General features: G+C 37.7%; 1 protein-coding gene across 2 annotated transcripts; it reads right to left on the bottom strand.

Annotated features, from left to right (window-relative positions):
* Positions 1-6,295: 6,295 nt before the first annotated feature.
* LOC137249646 (uncharacterized) lies at positions 6,296-11,749 on the bottom strand. 2 transcript variants are annotated; one of them, XR_010952462.1, is made up of 3 exons: positions 11,483-11,749; positions 6,832-8,056; positions 6,296-6,385 (listed from the first exon to the last, which is right to left on the bottom strand). XR_010952462.1 is itself a non-coding variant. In XM_067781346.1 (2 exons), the coding sequence occupies exons 1-2, from the start codon at positions 11,520-11,522 to the stop codon at positions 7,020-7,022; spliced, it is 1,077 nt and encodes a 358-aa protein (XP_067637447.1). In that variant the 5' UTR covers positions 11,523-11,749; the 3' UTR covers positions 6,766-7,019. The 2 variants fall into 2 exon arrangements, 1 of the variants encoding a protein (XP_067637447.1); XM_067781346.1 differs by lacking the exon at positions 6,296-6,385 and having other exon boundaries at positions 6,766-8,056.
* Positions 11,750-16,106: the final 4,357 nt, after the last annotated feature.

Raw genomic sequence — 16,106 nt, 5'->3', positions numbered from 1 at the left:
TGTACAACCAACCGTTATCCAATCAAACTTAATATACTCTGTGAGCTCTGCTCAACTGAGTATAAAAACATAAACATATATTTATATAACTATGCCTTGTGTGTTTGGGCAGAAAGTCGATCGTGCCCAACCTAAGGTGCAATGCTACAATTGTAAAAAACTTCTTCATTTGGAATGCATTGATCCAGGGTCAGCTGATGTTGGTAAGCTGTTTATATGCAAAGTATGCAGCACTACAAATACTGGTTTGACCAGTTTGTCTGCTGAGAACGTTAACGATAATAACAACAGCAGTACCATTAATAGCAATAATACTCAACCAGTGGCTCGTGTCTCTCTACTCAAAGAAATTGCCGAGCTTAAAGCTGAGAACGCGCACATTTTGTTGCTATTAACCTCTCTTGTTGATTTTAAAGATCAAATATGTAGAAGAAAAGTACAAATTGGATCGAACTTTATGGCGAAAAAACAGGATCAAGTTTGCTTTGGAAAAGTATAAGTATAGTACTAAAAGAATTGTTTATGGTTTTTCGTTGACAACTTTCTAGTATTAGTAACACAAATTTTGAAGTGTCTCTACAGGTTTCAAGTCCAGATATTTAGGAGAATCGATTGGTAAAAAATTCGGTTCATTTGGATGAACCATGCCTAAGGCACGCGACTTTTATTTTGTTCTAAAAAATATAAGTACGGACTTACACAATAAACGTCCGGATTTTAGCTTTATTTGGGGATTTTTTTTAAAGTGTCCGAAAAATAAAAAGGATGCATGATTCGATTGTATCCACTTTTACCTAGGATAATTTTTCATGTTTTTTTGTACTACCGACTGTTTTTTTATTTATTGCAAATTTGTTTTTGGTTTCGGGTTTACAGTCCAATAAATCAGAAAAACGCCTTTTTTATTTTTCGCCAACGTTTCGACCTTTTATTTTGGTCTTCTTCAGGGCTCAAAATTACTGCGTTCTTCCTTGTCCAGTTGTTTTGTATAGATATTTTGTTTTCTGCATTGTGCAGAAATGGTCATACATAATTTTAAATTATAGGGTTTTGGGATTATTTTTTTTATAAATTTGAATAAAATTGAAAAGAAATAAGTAATAAAATGAACACAATGCAAGCAACATCGAACTATTGTTGGTCTGATTTATTGGACTGTAAACCCGAAACCAAAAAAAAGGGTAATTTTTGAACGGGCTTTTCCAACTAAAAAAATATTAATAACTATTAAAATAATAATAACTAAAAAAATACTAATAATTATATTATATTAAAAAAATTTTGTTTTATTTCAAAAACTAATTCTAAGTAATAGGCCAATCAAAATAATAATTTTATTATGGATTTTTATACTCAGTTGAGCAGAGCTCACAGAGTATATCAACTTTGATTGGATATCGGTTGGTTGTACAGGTATAAAGGAATCGAGATAGATATAGACTTCCATATATCAAAATCATCAGGATCGAAAAAAAATTTGATTGAGACATGTCCGTCCGTCTGTCCGTAACACGATAACTTGAGTAAATTTTGAGGTATCTTGACGAAATTTGGTATGTAGGTTCCTGGGCACACATCTCAGATCGCTATTTAAAATAAACGATATCTGACTATAACCACGCCCACTTTTTCGATATCGAAAATTTCGAAAAACCGAAAAAGTGCGATAATTCATTACCAAAGACAGATAAAGCGATGAAACTTGGCAGGTGAGTTGACCTTATGACGCAGAATAGAAAATTAGTAAAATTTTGGACAATGGGCGTGGCATCGCCCACTTTTAAAAGAAGGTAATTTCAAAGTTTTGCAAGCTGTAATTTGGCAGTCGTTAAAGATATCATGATGAAATTTGGCAGAAACTTTACTCCTATTACAATATATATGCTTAATAAAAATTAGCAAAATCGGAGAACGACCACGGCCCAATTTAAAAAAAAAAATTTTTTTAAAGTCAAATTTTAACAAAAAATTTTATATCTTTACAGTATATAAGTAAATTATGTCAACATTCAACTCCAGTAGTGATATGGTGCAACAAAATACAAAAATAAAAGAAAATTTCAAAATGGGCGTGGCTCCGCCCTTTTTCATTTAATTTGTCTAGGATACTTTTAATGCCATAAGTCGAACAAAAATTTGGTAGGGGCTTAGATTCTAGGACGATAATTATTTTCTGTGAAAAAGGGCGAAATCGGTTGAAGCCACGCCCTGTTTGTATACACAGTTGACCGCCTGTCCTTCCGCTCGGCCGTTAACATGATAAATTGAGCAAAAATCGATATATCTTTACTAAACTCAGTCCACGTACTTATCTGAACTCACTTTATATTGGTATAAAAAATGGCCGAAATACGACTATGGCTACGCGCACTTTTCCGATATCGAAAATTACGAAAAATGAAAAAATGCCATAATTCTATACCCAATACGAAAAAAGGGATGAAACGTGGTAATTGGATTGGTTTATTGAAGCAAAATTTAACTTTAGAAAAAAACTTTGTAAAATGGGTGCGACACCTACCATATTAAGTAGAATAAAATGAAAAAGTTCTGCAGGGCGAAATCAAAAGCCCTTGGAATCTTGGCAAGAATACTGTCCGTGGTATTACATATATAAATAAATTAGCGGTACCCGACAGATGATGTTCTGAGTCATCGTGGTGCACATTTTGGTCGATATCTCGAAAACGTCTTCACATATACAACTAAGGGCCACTCCCTGATAAAAACCCTCATTAATACCTTTAATTTGATACCCATATCGTACAAACACCTGGTCCACCTTTATGGCGATATCTCGAAAAGGCGTCCACCTATAGAACTAAGCCCCAATTCCTTTTAAAATACTCATTAACGCCTTTCATTTGATACCCATGTCGTACAAACAAATTCTAGAGTCACCCCTGATCCACCTTTATGGCGATATTCCGAAATGGCGTCCACCTATAGAACTATGACCCACTCCATTTTAAAATACTCTTTAATACCTTCCATTTGATACCCATACAAACACAGTCCAGGGTTACCCTAGGTTCATTTTCCTACATGGTGATTTTCCATTATTTTGTCTCCATAGCTCTCAACTGAGTATGTAATGTTCGGTTACACCCGAACTTAGCCTTCCATACTTGTTTTAATTACTATAATCAATAGGTGTTTGCTGAGTTTTCGCTAAAAAGGGTTGTTTAGGAGGAACACCAACTGTTTGCACACAAAGGCCTTAGGCGAGTTGATATTTCCACACCACGACTATTTTATTTTAGGAATGAAGCATCCAAATATAGGGGAATTAAACTGTCGAGCTAACAATAATCGCAACAGGCCCTGGACCTACAATAGATGAACTAATCTTCAGAAAAAATTTTCTCACATCCGTTCCCTCATCATCCACAGTCCATAACTCCAATTTTTGGACGGTCACGTCTTTGTCGCTGAGTGTAAAACGCGCCAGTAATCTTACTTTCAAGGCGCAAGCTACCGAAGTTCCATTTGAAGTAAAGAGCCGCAATAACATTCTCACGTCGCTTCCCAACAACACTTGGGGGAGAAGATAAGGAAACGTTGCTAACAACTAACAAACCAATTGGTGTAGCGTCTGACTAACTAAACCAACACCGTAAAAGGTTGCAGGGCTAAACTCAGAGCTGCCACGGGATGGCCCCTTATGGCACCTAAGCATTTTTACATAGTATAGCAGAAGGGCTCTACATAGAGCAGCATAATGAGATGCTGAACAGACATTTTTTGCTGAGTTTGCACAAACCGGTGCACCTCAACAAACAACTCCTTGATGTTGTTGTTGTTGTTGTTGTAGCGATAAGGTTGCTCCCCGAACGCTTTGGGTAGTGTCATCGATGTGATGGTCCTTTGCCGGATACATACCCGGTACGCTCCGGTACCATAGCACCATTAAGGTGCTAGCTCGACCATCTCGGGAACGATTTATGTGGCCACATTAAACCTTCAGGCCATTCCCTCCCTCCCTACCCCCAAATTCCATGAGGAGCATGGGGTCGCCAGAGCCTCGTCTGTTAGTGAAACAGGATTCGCCGCGGATAGGTGAGGTTGACAATTGGGTTTGGAGAAGCTATATATTGCGCTGGCAACCTGAAGGGTTGCGCTACACAGCCCCTTGGATATGGTACTTTAGTCGCCTCTTACGACAGGCATACCTACCGCGGGTATATTCTGATCCCCTAACCCGCTGGGGTACAACTCCTTGATCAAGCACTATAATGATAATCCATCTGTTTCAGCAGAGGAGAGCAGACTACCTAGGAAGTCACTTGGCACAACTACGCACTGGATTCAACGAATCCTTTGCAATACATTTTTTCGCATTGGTGACCTTCGGTGGTACCAACTACAGTACAAAACACAGTGCAAAAAAGCATCAATATTATAACAAATGAAAGTTTACAACTTTTTTTTAGCTCTTGATAGAAGTAAATATCCACTGCGAATGCACATTTTCTGAAAAGCCAACATGCGTGTGGCATAATTCTTCTGTCATGATGTACCACATAATTACGACCTCCTTTATAACGACAACCGCCACCACAACAACAGGTCCAAACAATTTCTCTAAAAGTCCATAGGACTACAGAAATAACACTTGTCAGCTTCGCCTTCTCGTATATTGCGAAATATTTGCACATGAGCATGGTGGAATCACCAGGTGAAGTAAATAAAAAGAGATAGAAGATGTACGCTATCTGAAAAGGTAGGGATGTAATTGCAACGGTCAGAAGAGGTTAAAATGTTTACCCGCTTTGGAAAAGTAGGAGTAGAAAAACAAATGCCTTGCTACGAAAGCCATTACAGACTGTTTTTTTAAGCATATCAGTGCAACCTAATGCCAATACAAAAGGGATACACAGGACCAGTGCGAGCTTATATTACTTTAGGCATCGAATAAAATTAAAAACTTAAACTTTAACTTTTACAGTCACACTTGGAAGTGATCGTAATACTTTTAAATGTGTTTCGATATCTAAAAATACATTGTTCTTTCCATCTGCTCTGTTGATTTGACATTGAGAGTCGGAAGTAAAACATATGACCTTCTAATATATCATACAAACTTGATCAGAAGATTTCCCATAACCTCTTGACAGTTAATTCATTATGTATTACTAATATTCCTAAGCTATTATTTACTAAAATATGTCAGATAAATCAGTTCTGTCGTCCCTAGTAAGGGTTCTAACAGGGCATTGTTTAATAGGCACGCATTGTGCTAGAATGGGGGTAACGACCTTCGACTATTGTCGCAGCTGCAGATGTACAGAAGATGAGGAGAGTGTCCAGCACCTTCTCTGTCATTGTCCAGCGCTTAGTAGGCGTAGGTTGGCCATCCTTGGTAAACCTTTTCTACATGACCTTGCTGAGGTCTATAGCTATGAAGTCAAGGCTCTAGGAAAATATATAAATTCCACGAAGTGGTTTGACCCATTTTGGCAGGGTAGGGGTCCTCTTTGAGACCGTATAGGGTATTACATTGGTGGCCTAAGTAGTGAGCTGGTACCATAGTGCCCAGCTCAGCCCTCGCAACCTAACCTAACCTAACCTAACCTAAAATATGTCAGGGGATATAATAGGAGTCGGCCTAGAACCAAAAGGCGCTAATCTGATCGAGCCGGGTTCATATATTCTAAATTATAATCCATAACTGGAACATTCCTCTGTCTTAGTGGTCTAATTTTTAGGCCAAAACAACAATAGTAAGTAACAGTTTTTTGTAACTGTATTTAGAAATCTATTGTTTTAACGAAGTGTTTACATAAATAAGGTGTAATACGACATTTTTGGTGTTCTTGCACATTTCTCGAAAGTCTTCAGTAGCGCTGCACAGGCGAAAATCCTTGTTGGTTATGACGCGAATTCAAATAGTTTGTTTTAACAAAGACGTGTTTCAATTTTTTTTGGAACAAATTAAACATATTAGACATCAATAATATGAACGCAATAGTTAAGCACGACCTTAGTTATGGAAGCCCACACCAAAGATACCCAAATGTAAATCTCTGTAATTAAATCCGGTAAAGGTCCATCGATATTCACCTTCTAAAGAACTGGTAACGATTTTCGGTTACATAATGATCTGGGTACTATTTTACTCCTGAAAAACGCAAAAAGCAACACTTTTTCGGGGACAAGATTGGTGAAGAATTTTTAGATAGCCGAATGACAGAACAAAGAAAAATTTAGAGCGAGACAATTGACGGCTTACTTCACCTGGTTATTCCACCATACGACATGAGCAAGAACAATTTTTTATTTTATTTTATTCGCGTTTGTGTTTATTTGTTTGCAATTGTCAGATGTTCCGCTCCGTATGCCAGCTTATTTAAACGCTTTTACTCTTTACTTTCCAAAAATTGCACTAAAATGTTCAGAAAAAATAAGTAGATACATTGGCTACATAATGGGTGTCACAGTCGAAGGGAATACGTAGTGACTACGTAAGAGGACGAACGCGAATACGTAAGAGCTTATAAAAAACGAACAGCTTGGTAGATGTGAAAGTGAGTGAATGCGACGCAAAGAGTCACGGTGACATACATAATATAGGCCTAAATAAATTTTTACTTTATTGCATCCGAATCTAGCATTTCAGAAAACTCGTAAGCCTAGACAGACGGCATATTAATGCGCATTAGCTAGCTGATGCGGAATTATATTGATGTACTGTATCTGTATGCTTCGTGTTCGGATCTATTTATGTGTTTGGTTAAACGTCATTAATATTACCGTCTGTCTATGTTATTATTTATATGTTTGTATTCAATGTGCTATATTTTAATAGAGTTGCCAATTATTTTCAATTACCTGAAGCCAAATATGTATATTGAATTTATATAAAATGTCATTTAGGGGCAAATTATGTATAACGCAACATGACACAAGGAATCAATTTTTCTTGTGTAAAATTATTGCCATGATATAGTTGCGAGTATGAATGTGAGTGACTTTGACACAAGGTGTAACGGCGTCATACATAATCTGGTCATTATTAACTAAAAAACGTTTCCTTTTCTTAATAAATGCGGTATAACCACATTGAAGTATTCAGACAATGAGCGCGGATAATTTTGAGTACCAAAAAGATGTGCACTTTCATCACTTTCTTCAGAACCTTTAATTGGTGCTGCAGCTACGGTACCTCCCGGAATCTGTTTTTGCTCCGTTTGCATCCCTGCAGGTGGCGTCGCATGTAGAAAGTTTGCCAGCAAGCGCAGAGCATTTGGAGTTTTATCTTTTGCTATTCTTTCAAATAGACTGAGAATATCGTACTCGTTAGGATTTTTGTACGAAACGACACTAGCGAAAGTTTTAAAGATATAAAGTACATCTGGATGTTCGGATTCGATTTGTTTAAAAAATTTTTCTAATTGAAAGCGGTCTCGGGCAATACGCGATTGTATGAAATAACGTAGTTTTTCCAAAAGAGTTTTAACTAAATTTTGCGCGTTCTCTGTTCGTTTTTCAACAGCAGGCTGTTCTGTGTAATTTTCGACTTCCTCTTCTTCAGCTGCATCGTCAAATTCCGACGGTATATCTCTTTCCTTTATAGAATTAATTGAATCATCGTAGGTTTCTGAAATATCAGGCTCATCTGAAGTGTATAATAAATCCAAGGCATCCTCTGCGTTCGGTTTTTTAGTTATACCTGGCACGCGCTTAGCACCTTTTTCCTTTGTTACTGTCATTTTTGCTGTTGTGCCAACAAATGGCACCTCGGTAGTATCTTCAGTCCTATCATTAGCCTCAATTTGGAAACCAATTGATTTTGGATTACCGCTAAGAGCTCTATTTCGTATTTCTTTACGTTCCTTAGCAGTATCGTCCAGCTTTTCAAGTTTATATAATACATTTTCTAGTTTTGCAACTTTTTCCAAACCGTTTTCAATCTCTGCTCTGATACTTTGCACTAATTTTTGCCGCTCAATGCTTTCTTTTGAGGCGCTCAAGTTTAAAATTTTCCCCAAGTCTACTTTCGTGTCATACGGAGCTTGCGCACTGTTGCTCGGCATTTGATGGATGATCAACCATACTGCGAAAAATATATGAGATAAAACATATGCCTTTAATCGGATATTTAAATCGAGTGTACTTAAAAATAAGTAGAACTTATATGATAGCCTATTCTAAGAATCTGACGTTGTCCAATTGAATGGATGGTAACAAATATCGTCTGCTGTATGGAAGTTCTTATTCGCAAAGATAAAACCCATGTTATTCCTTCATCTTTTTACGCATTTCATGTTTTCAATCTTCCTCAGGAAGTCTTCTTTAATAGTCAAAGGTCATCCTGTTTCGGCCACGTGTTCGCAAAGGCATTACACAGAAAGCACTTACAATATTCGAGAGTGAAAACAGCTTTTGTTACACACGGGATGATTTGGAATAAAAGCGGGGACCAAACTTTTGTTTTGGCTTTAAGGGAGGAAGTCTGAGCCTTCATCCTCGTCAATATGTAACAGCTAAGTCAGATCACGGGGACACTAATGAGTCGCCTATGGACGTCGCGTTTGTGAGAAATCAGTACAGGAGGTCTTGAACTTCATCTTTGCTAACTGGCAAATCGGGATTTGGAGAATATATACAGAGTACTCCTTTTCTAATAGGCGACATATTACCACCAGTTAAAATTAGTTTTAAAAACTCTAGTAGCACTAATGAATCGACGGTAGATGTTCCAATCTATTTAGAAGAAATTTAAAGGAGGCAGGAGTTGCAAATTATATATCAAGCAGGAAAGACATGGACAGAAGCGCGTTGCTGCAAAATTTAAAGATCATGTGCATATTCTACCGTAGTATACTTACAAGGTTGCTCATATCTCCAAGGCTCATGATAGACATACTAAATAGGCACCGTCTTCGGGCGTCACATGAAGTGAATGCAGGAAGTTCTTCAGGAAGAAACGGTTGCGCACGTGTTGAGTTTGCGTCCTGTGCTCACGAGGTCAAGGCTTCAGCTATAAAGCAAGGCGGATTTGCGAGACCTCGAGACAGCTATTAAGTTAGGTTCTAGAAAACTTCTTGTATTTGCCAAGAGAACATAGTTATTCTATAATGTATTTCCTGGTGCCTATATGGGGGTTTCCCTTTAGACTCCAAACCAATTCTGGCACACATTCAGTCTAAGCGAAGTCTTTATTGATGGGCCAGTTAAACCTCACCTGGACTAGTAACAATATTGGGCAACTGTATTATAGGAAGTTGAAGGAACTTTATATACACATATTTGACAGGTTTTTCGATTAAGCCTCGCAAATCTCGTCAAGCCTTTTGCGGTCGCTAGTGGAATCAGTAACCATCCATTTTCTCTGTGTTCCATTGCACCCATCAAAGGAGCACTTAAACATGATATCCAAAGTGATCTAGTGCAAAGGCACTTTCGCAGCGAAAGGAAGTAGGGCCACAGCCTACGAAAGAGTGTGAAGAGGTACGTCTCACGTGATATTTTGTCTCATCTACTCTGAGCAGTGTAGGAAACATTTTTTGAGAAAACTGAGCTGAGAAGTACACCGGTTTGATCCCTTGGTAGGAAAATATTAAGCTCCTGTTGATTCGGAAGCTGCCTCATATTGGGATCTTAATTAAATGGACTAAACTATTCTTCAAGCGCCTCCCTGATTAAAGATAGTACATTGTTTGTATGTACAAAGTGGGACCCTAATTTGAGCACAGAATCCAAAGTTAAATTGGGTTTCGTGTTAAACCGTTATTTTGTTTGGGGAAACCGTTGCTATAACATTACTTGTAACGGCTACAGCCGCCCGGCTACCTACAATAATCGTGAAAGTAACCATAATCGTAACAGTATCTAAAACCATGAGCCCTAACTGTTGTTGCTCAACAGCAACTGTTACCGTAACTTTAACTCGCTGTAAGCGAAGCACTGATCATAGTCATAATACCAAACCGTTGTATATAAAATTATAACTATCTTCTTCTTGTTTTTTAGCGCTAATGAAACTTTCCGAAGGCTTTCGATGTTGATGATGTTTTCCGGATATTTATCAGGTACTAGCCGGACCATCTCGTAAACGATTTGATAGGGTCTGCTGGGTCATCCAACTTCCTTCTTATGTGAGAAACTTGGAGAAGACAAAGTCGAGCCTGCTAAATAAACAGGATTCACTGCGTGTAGGTGAGCTCACTGAGAGAAGCTGTAATTTGCGCTGGCAACCCTTGAAAAGATTGTGCTACACAACTCCTCCAAGCCAACAGCTGTAATCGTACTTGTGCCCTACACTGCAGCTACAAAGATACTTAAAGGATCAGTGCGTCGTTGTAGACTTGGACTTTTCATTCGCTTTCGTCTGCATCTTTCGCATTCTGGTTTATCTCTTTATCATCATGATTATAACCATCTTCATTATTCTCACGATCAAGTGTTTACCTAAGTTGTAAATAAGTTGGTACATCTAAACCCTCGACTTTCATATCCTCTCCACCTTTCACACCATTACTTCACTCTGATTTTCGAATTTTTTTTCCTCCCCCTCTTCCTCCATACTTGCCTTACTTTTTGAACTCTCCGACTTTATTCTTCTGATTTAGGTTATTTCCGCTTTCAGTGTCCTTCTCCTTTGTTGTTAATTCTGGACATATCAATCCGCCTGACCCCCCTAAACCATGAAAAAAGTGCTTTCACATCAAAAACAGTTCGGAAAAACCACTTAAATTTTAACCGGATAAACAGTGAGTTAGGTTATGTTGAACTGTCCGGTCAATAAAGATCTCAGATAGACTGGATGTGTCCATAGTATTACCAGAATTTGTTTGACGACCAAACGGAAGAACCCCAATCAGGTGTCAGGACATATCTTATAGAATACCCCCGTGTTGCTTGTTGTTTTCTAGGACCCAGCTTAATTGCCGCCTCTCTGCTGCTCCCTTATACCTGGAGTCTTGACCTGGCGAGCGCAGGACATGAACAAGGAACATGCTGAACCATTTCTTCCTGCAGCTCACACTTCATACACTTGCTGTTACTGACGAGACCTAACTTATAAGCATGTAAATCCAGTCAGTATGCCCAACGCGAGCATTAAGTATTCTCTCTTCAGAGATATGAGCCACTTTGTGAGTCTTTGCACATGATCTTAGAAATTTTGCAGCCCCGTGCTTTTTTCCAGACTTTTCCTGCTTGATGGATCATATGCAACTCCTGTCTCCTTTTGATTTCTCCCAAACGGATTGGGACGTCTATCGCCGACGCACCGAGTGTTGCACCCTCCTTTGCCAACTCATCGGCCTTTTCGTTACCTTTTATCCCTTGTTGGCCGGGAACGCAATAAAGATGTATGATCCGGCCTGAACGAAGTTTCCCAATGCTTCTTTGTATTCCAGAACACTTCTTGATGAAGTAGTGAGGTGATTTCCACTAAATAGTTTCCTCTACCTCATTCTCAAAGCGTAGTCTAAGTAGTTGGTAATAAATTAATATTTTATAAAAGAAAACTTACCGCCCATCAAAAGAGACATGTATCTGGATCTTGTTAACATATTTGTAAATACTTCCCGAAGTTTAAAACGTAACTGTTTGAAAAATATACGGTTAGCGCTTAAATAACGACAACTACAGCAAGTGAGTATGAAAGCAACAGCCTCCGTAGCATAAGATGTTAGGTGCTGACCTCCCAAGCCAAAGGTTTCAGATTAGTTCGGCTGTTTTCCCAACCTTTTTGATCATCTGTAAACTTTTCTTCCGAAAGCTCTTAGAGGAAGAAAAAGAAACCACCGTTCGGAGTCGACATAGAAACTGTACTCCTGCCTGTTTATTCAAAGAACTTGAAACCTAGCACAACATGACTTTAAGCAAAAGGTCGGCCTATATTACTTCTCTTACAGAAAGAAACATAGCGTGTGATATTCTCTAATTGTTGACTCAAAAATAAAATGGATTTATTGTTTAACATATTAACGACTTTACAAGCCCAAAAGAGGCATAACGTGTCTAAGCCTAATCTTATCCAATTATATAATACCTGACTGGCCATACAACGCTGGCTAATGAATTTGTTCCATTTATGTCAGCGTCCATGCACGTCCATTAATTACAGCTCCACGTGTACTGTTTTATGCATTTGAGACAAAGAAACCCAACATATTCTGAGAATGTGGCTACCTGAGTATCCGCTTTCTTAATTTCAATACAAAATATACTTTATATTCCTAAGCGCCCTGCATGAACTTCTTTGAACAACGCTTAGTCCAGGAGGTAAGATTGATGAGATAGGAAACATATGTATGCCTGATTTTATAATGGCACTGGACATACTCAAGACTTCTCCAAACACCAAAAACTTGGTTTTTGATTGGTATGATAAGAAGAGGTTATGTAGTGCATTCCTTTCAAGCGATTTTCAGCGCAATTTAAAGCCTCTCCAACCCAATTGCCAACCCAACCTCCTTTTCATCTAACAGTGAGGCTGTGGCAACCATCAATTTATCAGGGATTGTATATCCTAGAAGATTAAACGTGCCCATACTACATCGTTATGCATGGTGGTGGTCGGGCTATTCACCTTAGTGGCGCTATTCTTCAGAATGTACTGCATCAACATTCAGCAAAGCACCATCAAAACTTTCTTACTTCCCCAAAATCTTTGGGGAATTTCACAATCGCTTCCGTTTCGGAAGGAAATTATAGAGCCTAGGAGCACTTCTAGTACCATAAATGTAGGATTATATCATTCGGTAGGATATTTATGTTTTAATTAAATTATTTTGTGTAGCTACTTGTTGTATGAAACACTTTATAATTTCAAATCTATTTCATTGTGTAAGGATGGCTGTTAGATGAAGACTATTTATTCATTTTCATTCAAATTAACATATCAGATAGAAATTCATTTTAAACACATTAGTACATTAAAAGATAAAAGAGAGGAATCAGTAATATATAGACAACAAATCCATTCTATGCAGAGATGCATTTATATAGAGTTACCAATGTGATGCCAGATTTGATTATGACCTTACATTCCTGATCACTGAATTCGCCCTCGGATCCACCGCTGTCATCACTGTACCCATCAAAATTTGGAAATATACACCATGGTTTTAATTTGTCAGATGCATATATCGAAGAATAGTGCCGCTTCTTACGACTCGATTCTGGCACATCTTCAATTGAATATCGATCGTTCCCAATTGCTTTCGTTATTATGAATGGCCCTTTGTACGGAGGTTCTAGTTTACGTGAACTTCCGGTACTGGCAGGCTCGTTTTCTGCTAAGACTAAATCACCAACGCTATAGATTATTGATTTCTTATATCGCTCATCGAAACGTTTCTTTGCTTTAACTCGTTCATTATTTACTCTTTTTGTTGCTTTTAGTTGTATGTCCTATAATTCATCGCTGGTTATCATTTCGTCTTTATGTAATGCTAGTATTAGTTTATTTTGTAGTATATCTCGTGGTTTAAAGTTAAAAAGTAATTCTTGTGGAGATCGACCTGTAGTTTTGTTCTTAGTTGAATTTAATGTCCATTGTATTGCTCGAAGTTCATCGTCCCACACTCTGTTCTCGCTTGTTGATGTCAATAACATGCTCATAATCGTTCGATTTGCCTTTTCAGCATGTCCATTCGCTCTTGGTGTTCGTACTGCATTCAAAATATGTTTTATGTCATTTTCGTTACAATATTTCTTAAAGTCGTTGGACGTAAACGCTGTCCCTCTATCAGTCACTATTCTCGCTGGTATGCCAACTGTAGCTCGCGATGCTTAAGCCCGTCACGACAATTTTTGATTATTGCATTTTCGCTCAACCTTGCCATTTTACAATGCACTTCTGCTTCATTTAATTCAAGCCCGAATTCACTTATTAAACCGTTTGCAAATTCTACCCAACTTGAGTGAAATTGAGGTGATGCATCAAGCCACATTCTTGCAGCACCTTTTATCTTACTATACACAGCTAAAAGTAAACACTTTTCGTCCATTGATATGCATCAATCGCCCTGTTTACACGATCAACAAATTGATACACTGTCAAAGAATTCTCACTAGTGGGGTTATATTCAGGAATTGTTTCGGCAATTTCCTTCACACTTACATTTCGTCCCACGGTAACATTCGAACTGTGTGGTGAGTTATTTATTCTCTCTCTACTAACATTATCACTTTGTCTTTCTACACTGGTACCATTATTATTGTTTACTTGCATGTGGTCAGTTAAGCTTCGAACAGCTGTCACCATGTTTTCCACCATGCTACGTTCACTTGTTCTTGCAATCCACATTCATTATTTTGAACTTCAATTTTATCGGCATTCACACATCCCGATAACAGAAGTACCAACTCAGCTTTCGTTCCTACTGTTGAGAGATCACGAGCACGCAATTGCTCTTTGAGTTCATCCACTCTCAGTGAACTTATCTTTACTCTCAAAGACATTTTAATTCTTATTAGAACTTCTCACTAAAATGAATTATTCTACGAACTCACTGTCACTATCTTTTCCCGATTGGTCTAGAAATTTCGCGAATTTCTACGCAAACGCTTATTTGGCATACATAGATTATATGTACCTCCAAATGTTTCGCACTCAATGTTATTTTCTAAACACCCTTAACAAACGGTTGCATGTATGCACAACAAATGTTATAACGCGAAACCGATTTCGATTGTATGTATATCAGTATGTGCAATGCTTGGATATTCATACGCGCATTCAACACCAACAACAATACTATCGCTCTTAACACTTAGCGTTTAACACTTGTATATATGTATACGATGCTCGTCCATTCGTACGCGCATTCGATCACAAAATTATAGCATTTCGCACCCCCGCTTCAGAAGTGACACAACTAAAAAAAATAAATTTTTGGTATTAAGGCATTTTTGAATGGTATAAGTTTAGTCCCGTACGCTAGAAAAACGACACAACCTAAGTCTTCAAGCCAATTAATTCGAGTTGGGTCATATCTGATAAAATTATTAAGTGGAATAATTTTGGATAAGGTCACTTTCGAAAAAGCCTTAAACCACAGCCAAAGGTAATTTTCATTTCTGTTTCCACTATTGATTAAAATAAATATGATAATAGTCTCGAACTAGTATTTTTTACATTTTGACTTCGTGCTAATATCTGGTAACATTTATATTGTTTAATCAATTGTGAAAAAGATAAAAAAGGCTATCCATTATACTATTATTGTATCTAATTTGTTTACTATGTAGAAATGTCTGAAATTCGCGCAAGAAAGATGCTGGATATTGTGTCCAAGCAATTTCAGGAGAGTGAGCAAAACAATAAACAAATTGTGAATGTTCTTTTAGTGGAGAAAATTACTAATGATGTAGATGTATCCACTATACCAATTTTTCCGGAAATAAGTAAGTAAAATTAATTATTTATTTTTTATAGCTCAACCTAATTCAGTAAGTTTTGTAGATGCAGTGCCTTCATCTGAAACAAGTACTTTGCCTAGTTTTGCTGCACCTCTAAGTCCAGTTAAAAGAAATATTCAACAGTCGCCGGTTCCAGGGCCTTCAGGACTTTGCCGAGAGCGTTTAAAGTACAAACTTAGCTAATTAAATGGAAAAAGCTATGCCATTTCTCCTGTAAATAGTGGAGAAAGTGATTGTTATGACTCGGATAAAGACCCAGAATATTGTGAAAACAAAGAAAATAGAAATCAAATTTTCAGACAACAACCGTGTTTAGCGAATCTTCTAATGACGAAGACTCTAATGAAGAGAGTTTAATGGAGGTAGCTGCTGAGGAATTTGAGATCCCAAGTAAGAAAGGAAAGAAGAGAAAATCGATTCCACAAAACTGGATTGTTAAGAAAGCTAAAATCAGAAGGAATCTTGGGTTAAGCTATGTATCAACATCGAAGAGTAGGCGAGAATACCCACAGAAAAACATACGTCCACCATGCGGAGAAAAATGCAAACTTCAGTGTTCCGCAAAAATTAATGAAGAACAACGGCAACAGATTTTTAGAAGCTATTGGGCTTTAGGTGATTTACACAAACAAAGATGTTTCATTGCTGGCTGCGTGACTACCATAAAACCTAAGTACAGATATTCGTCTACTCAAAGTTACCGTAAGTTAAACAATGCTTTCTAT

The sequence above is a fragment of the Eurosta solidaginis genome, chromosome 4 (genome assembly GCF_040869045.1).
Source record: "Eurosta solidaginis isolate ZX-2024a chromosome 4, ASM4086904v1, whole genome shotgun sequence".
Classification (NCBI taxonomy): domain Eukaryota; kingdom Metazoa; phylum Arthropoda; class Insecta; order Diptera; family Tephritidae; genus Eurosta; species Eurosta solidaginis.
This window is presented reverse-complemented; position numbering and strand designations above follow the sequence as displayed.

What these genes read in the sequence shown, in the direction of transcription:
- LOC137249646 (XM_067781346.1), bottom strand. Translation starts at nt 11,522, where the DNA reads ATGTTAACAAGATCCAGATACATGTCTCTTTTGATGGGCG. An exon ending in CATGTCTCTTTTGATGGGCG is followed by an intron (nt 8,057 to 11,482) that starts GTAAGTTTTCTT and finishes TATTTTTCGCAG; the next exon opens with TATGGTTGATCATCCATCAA.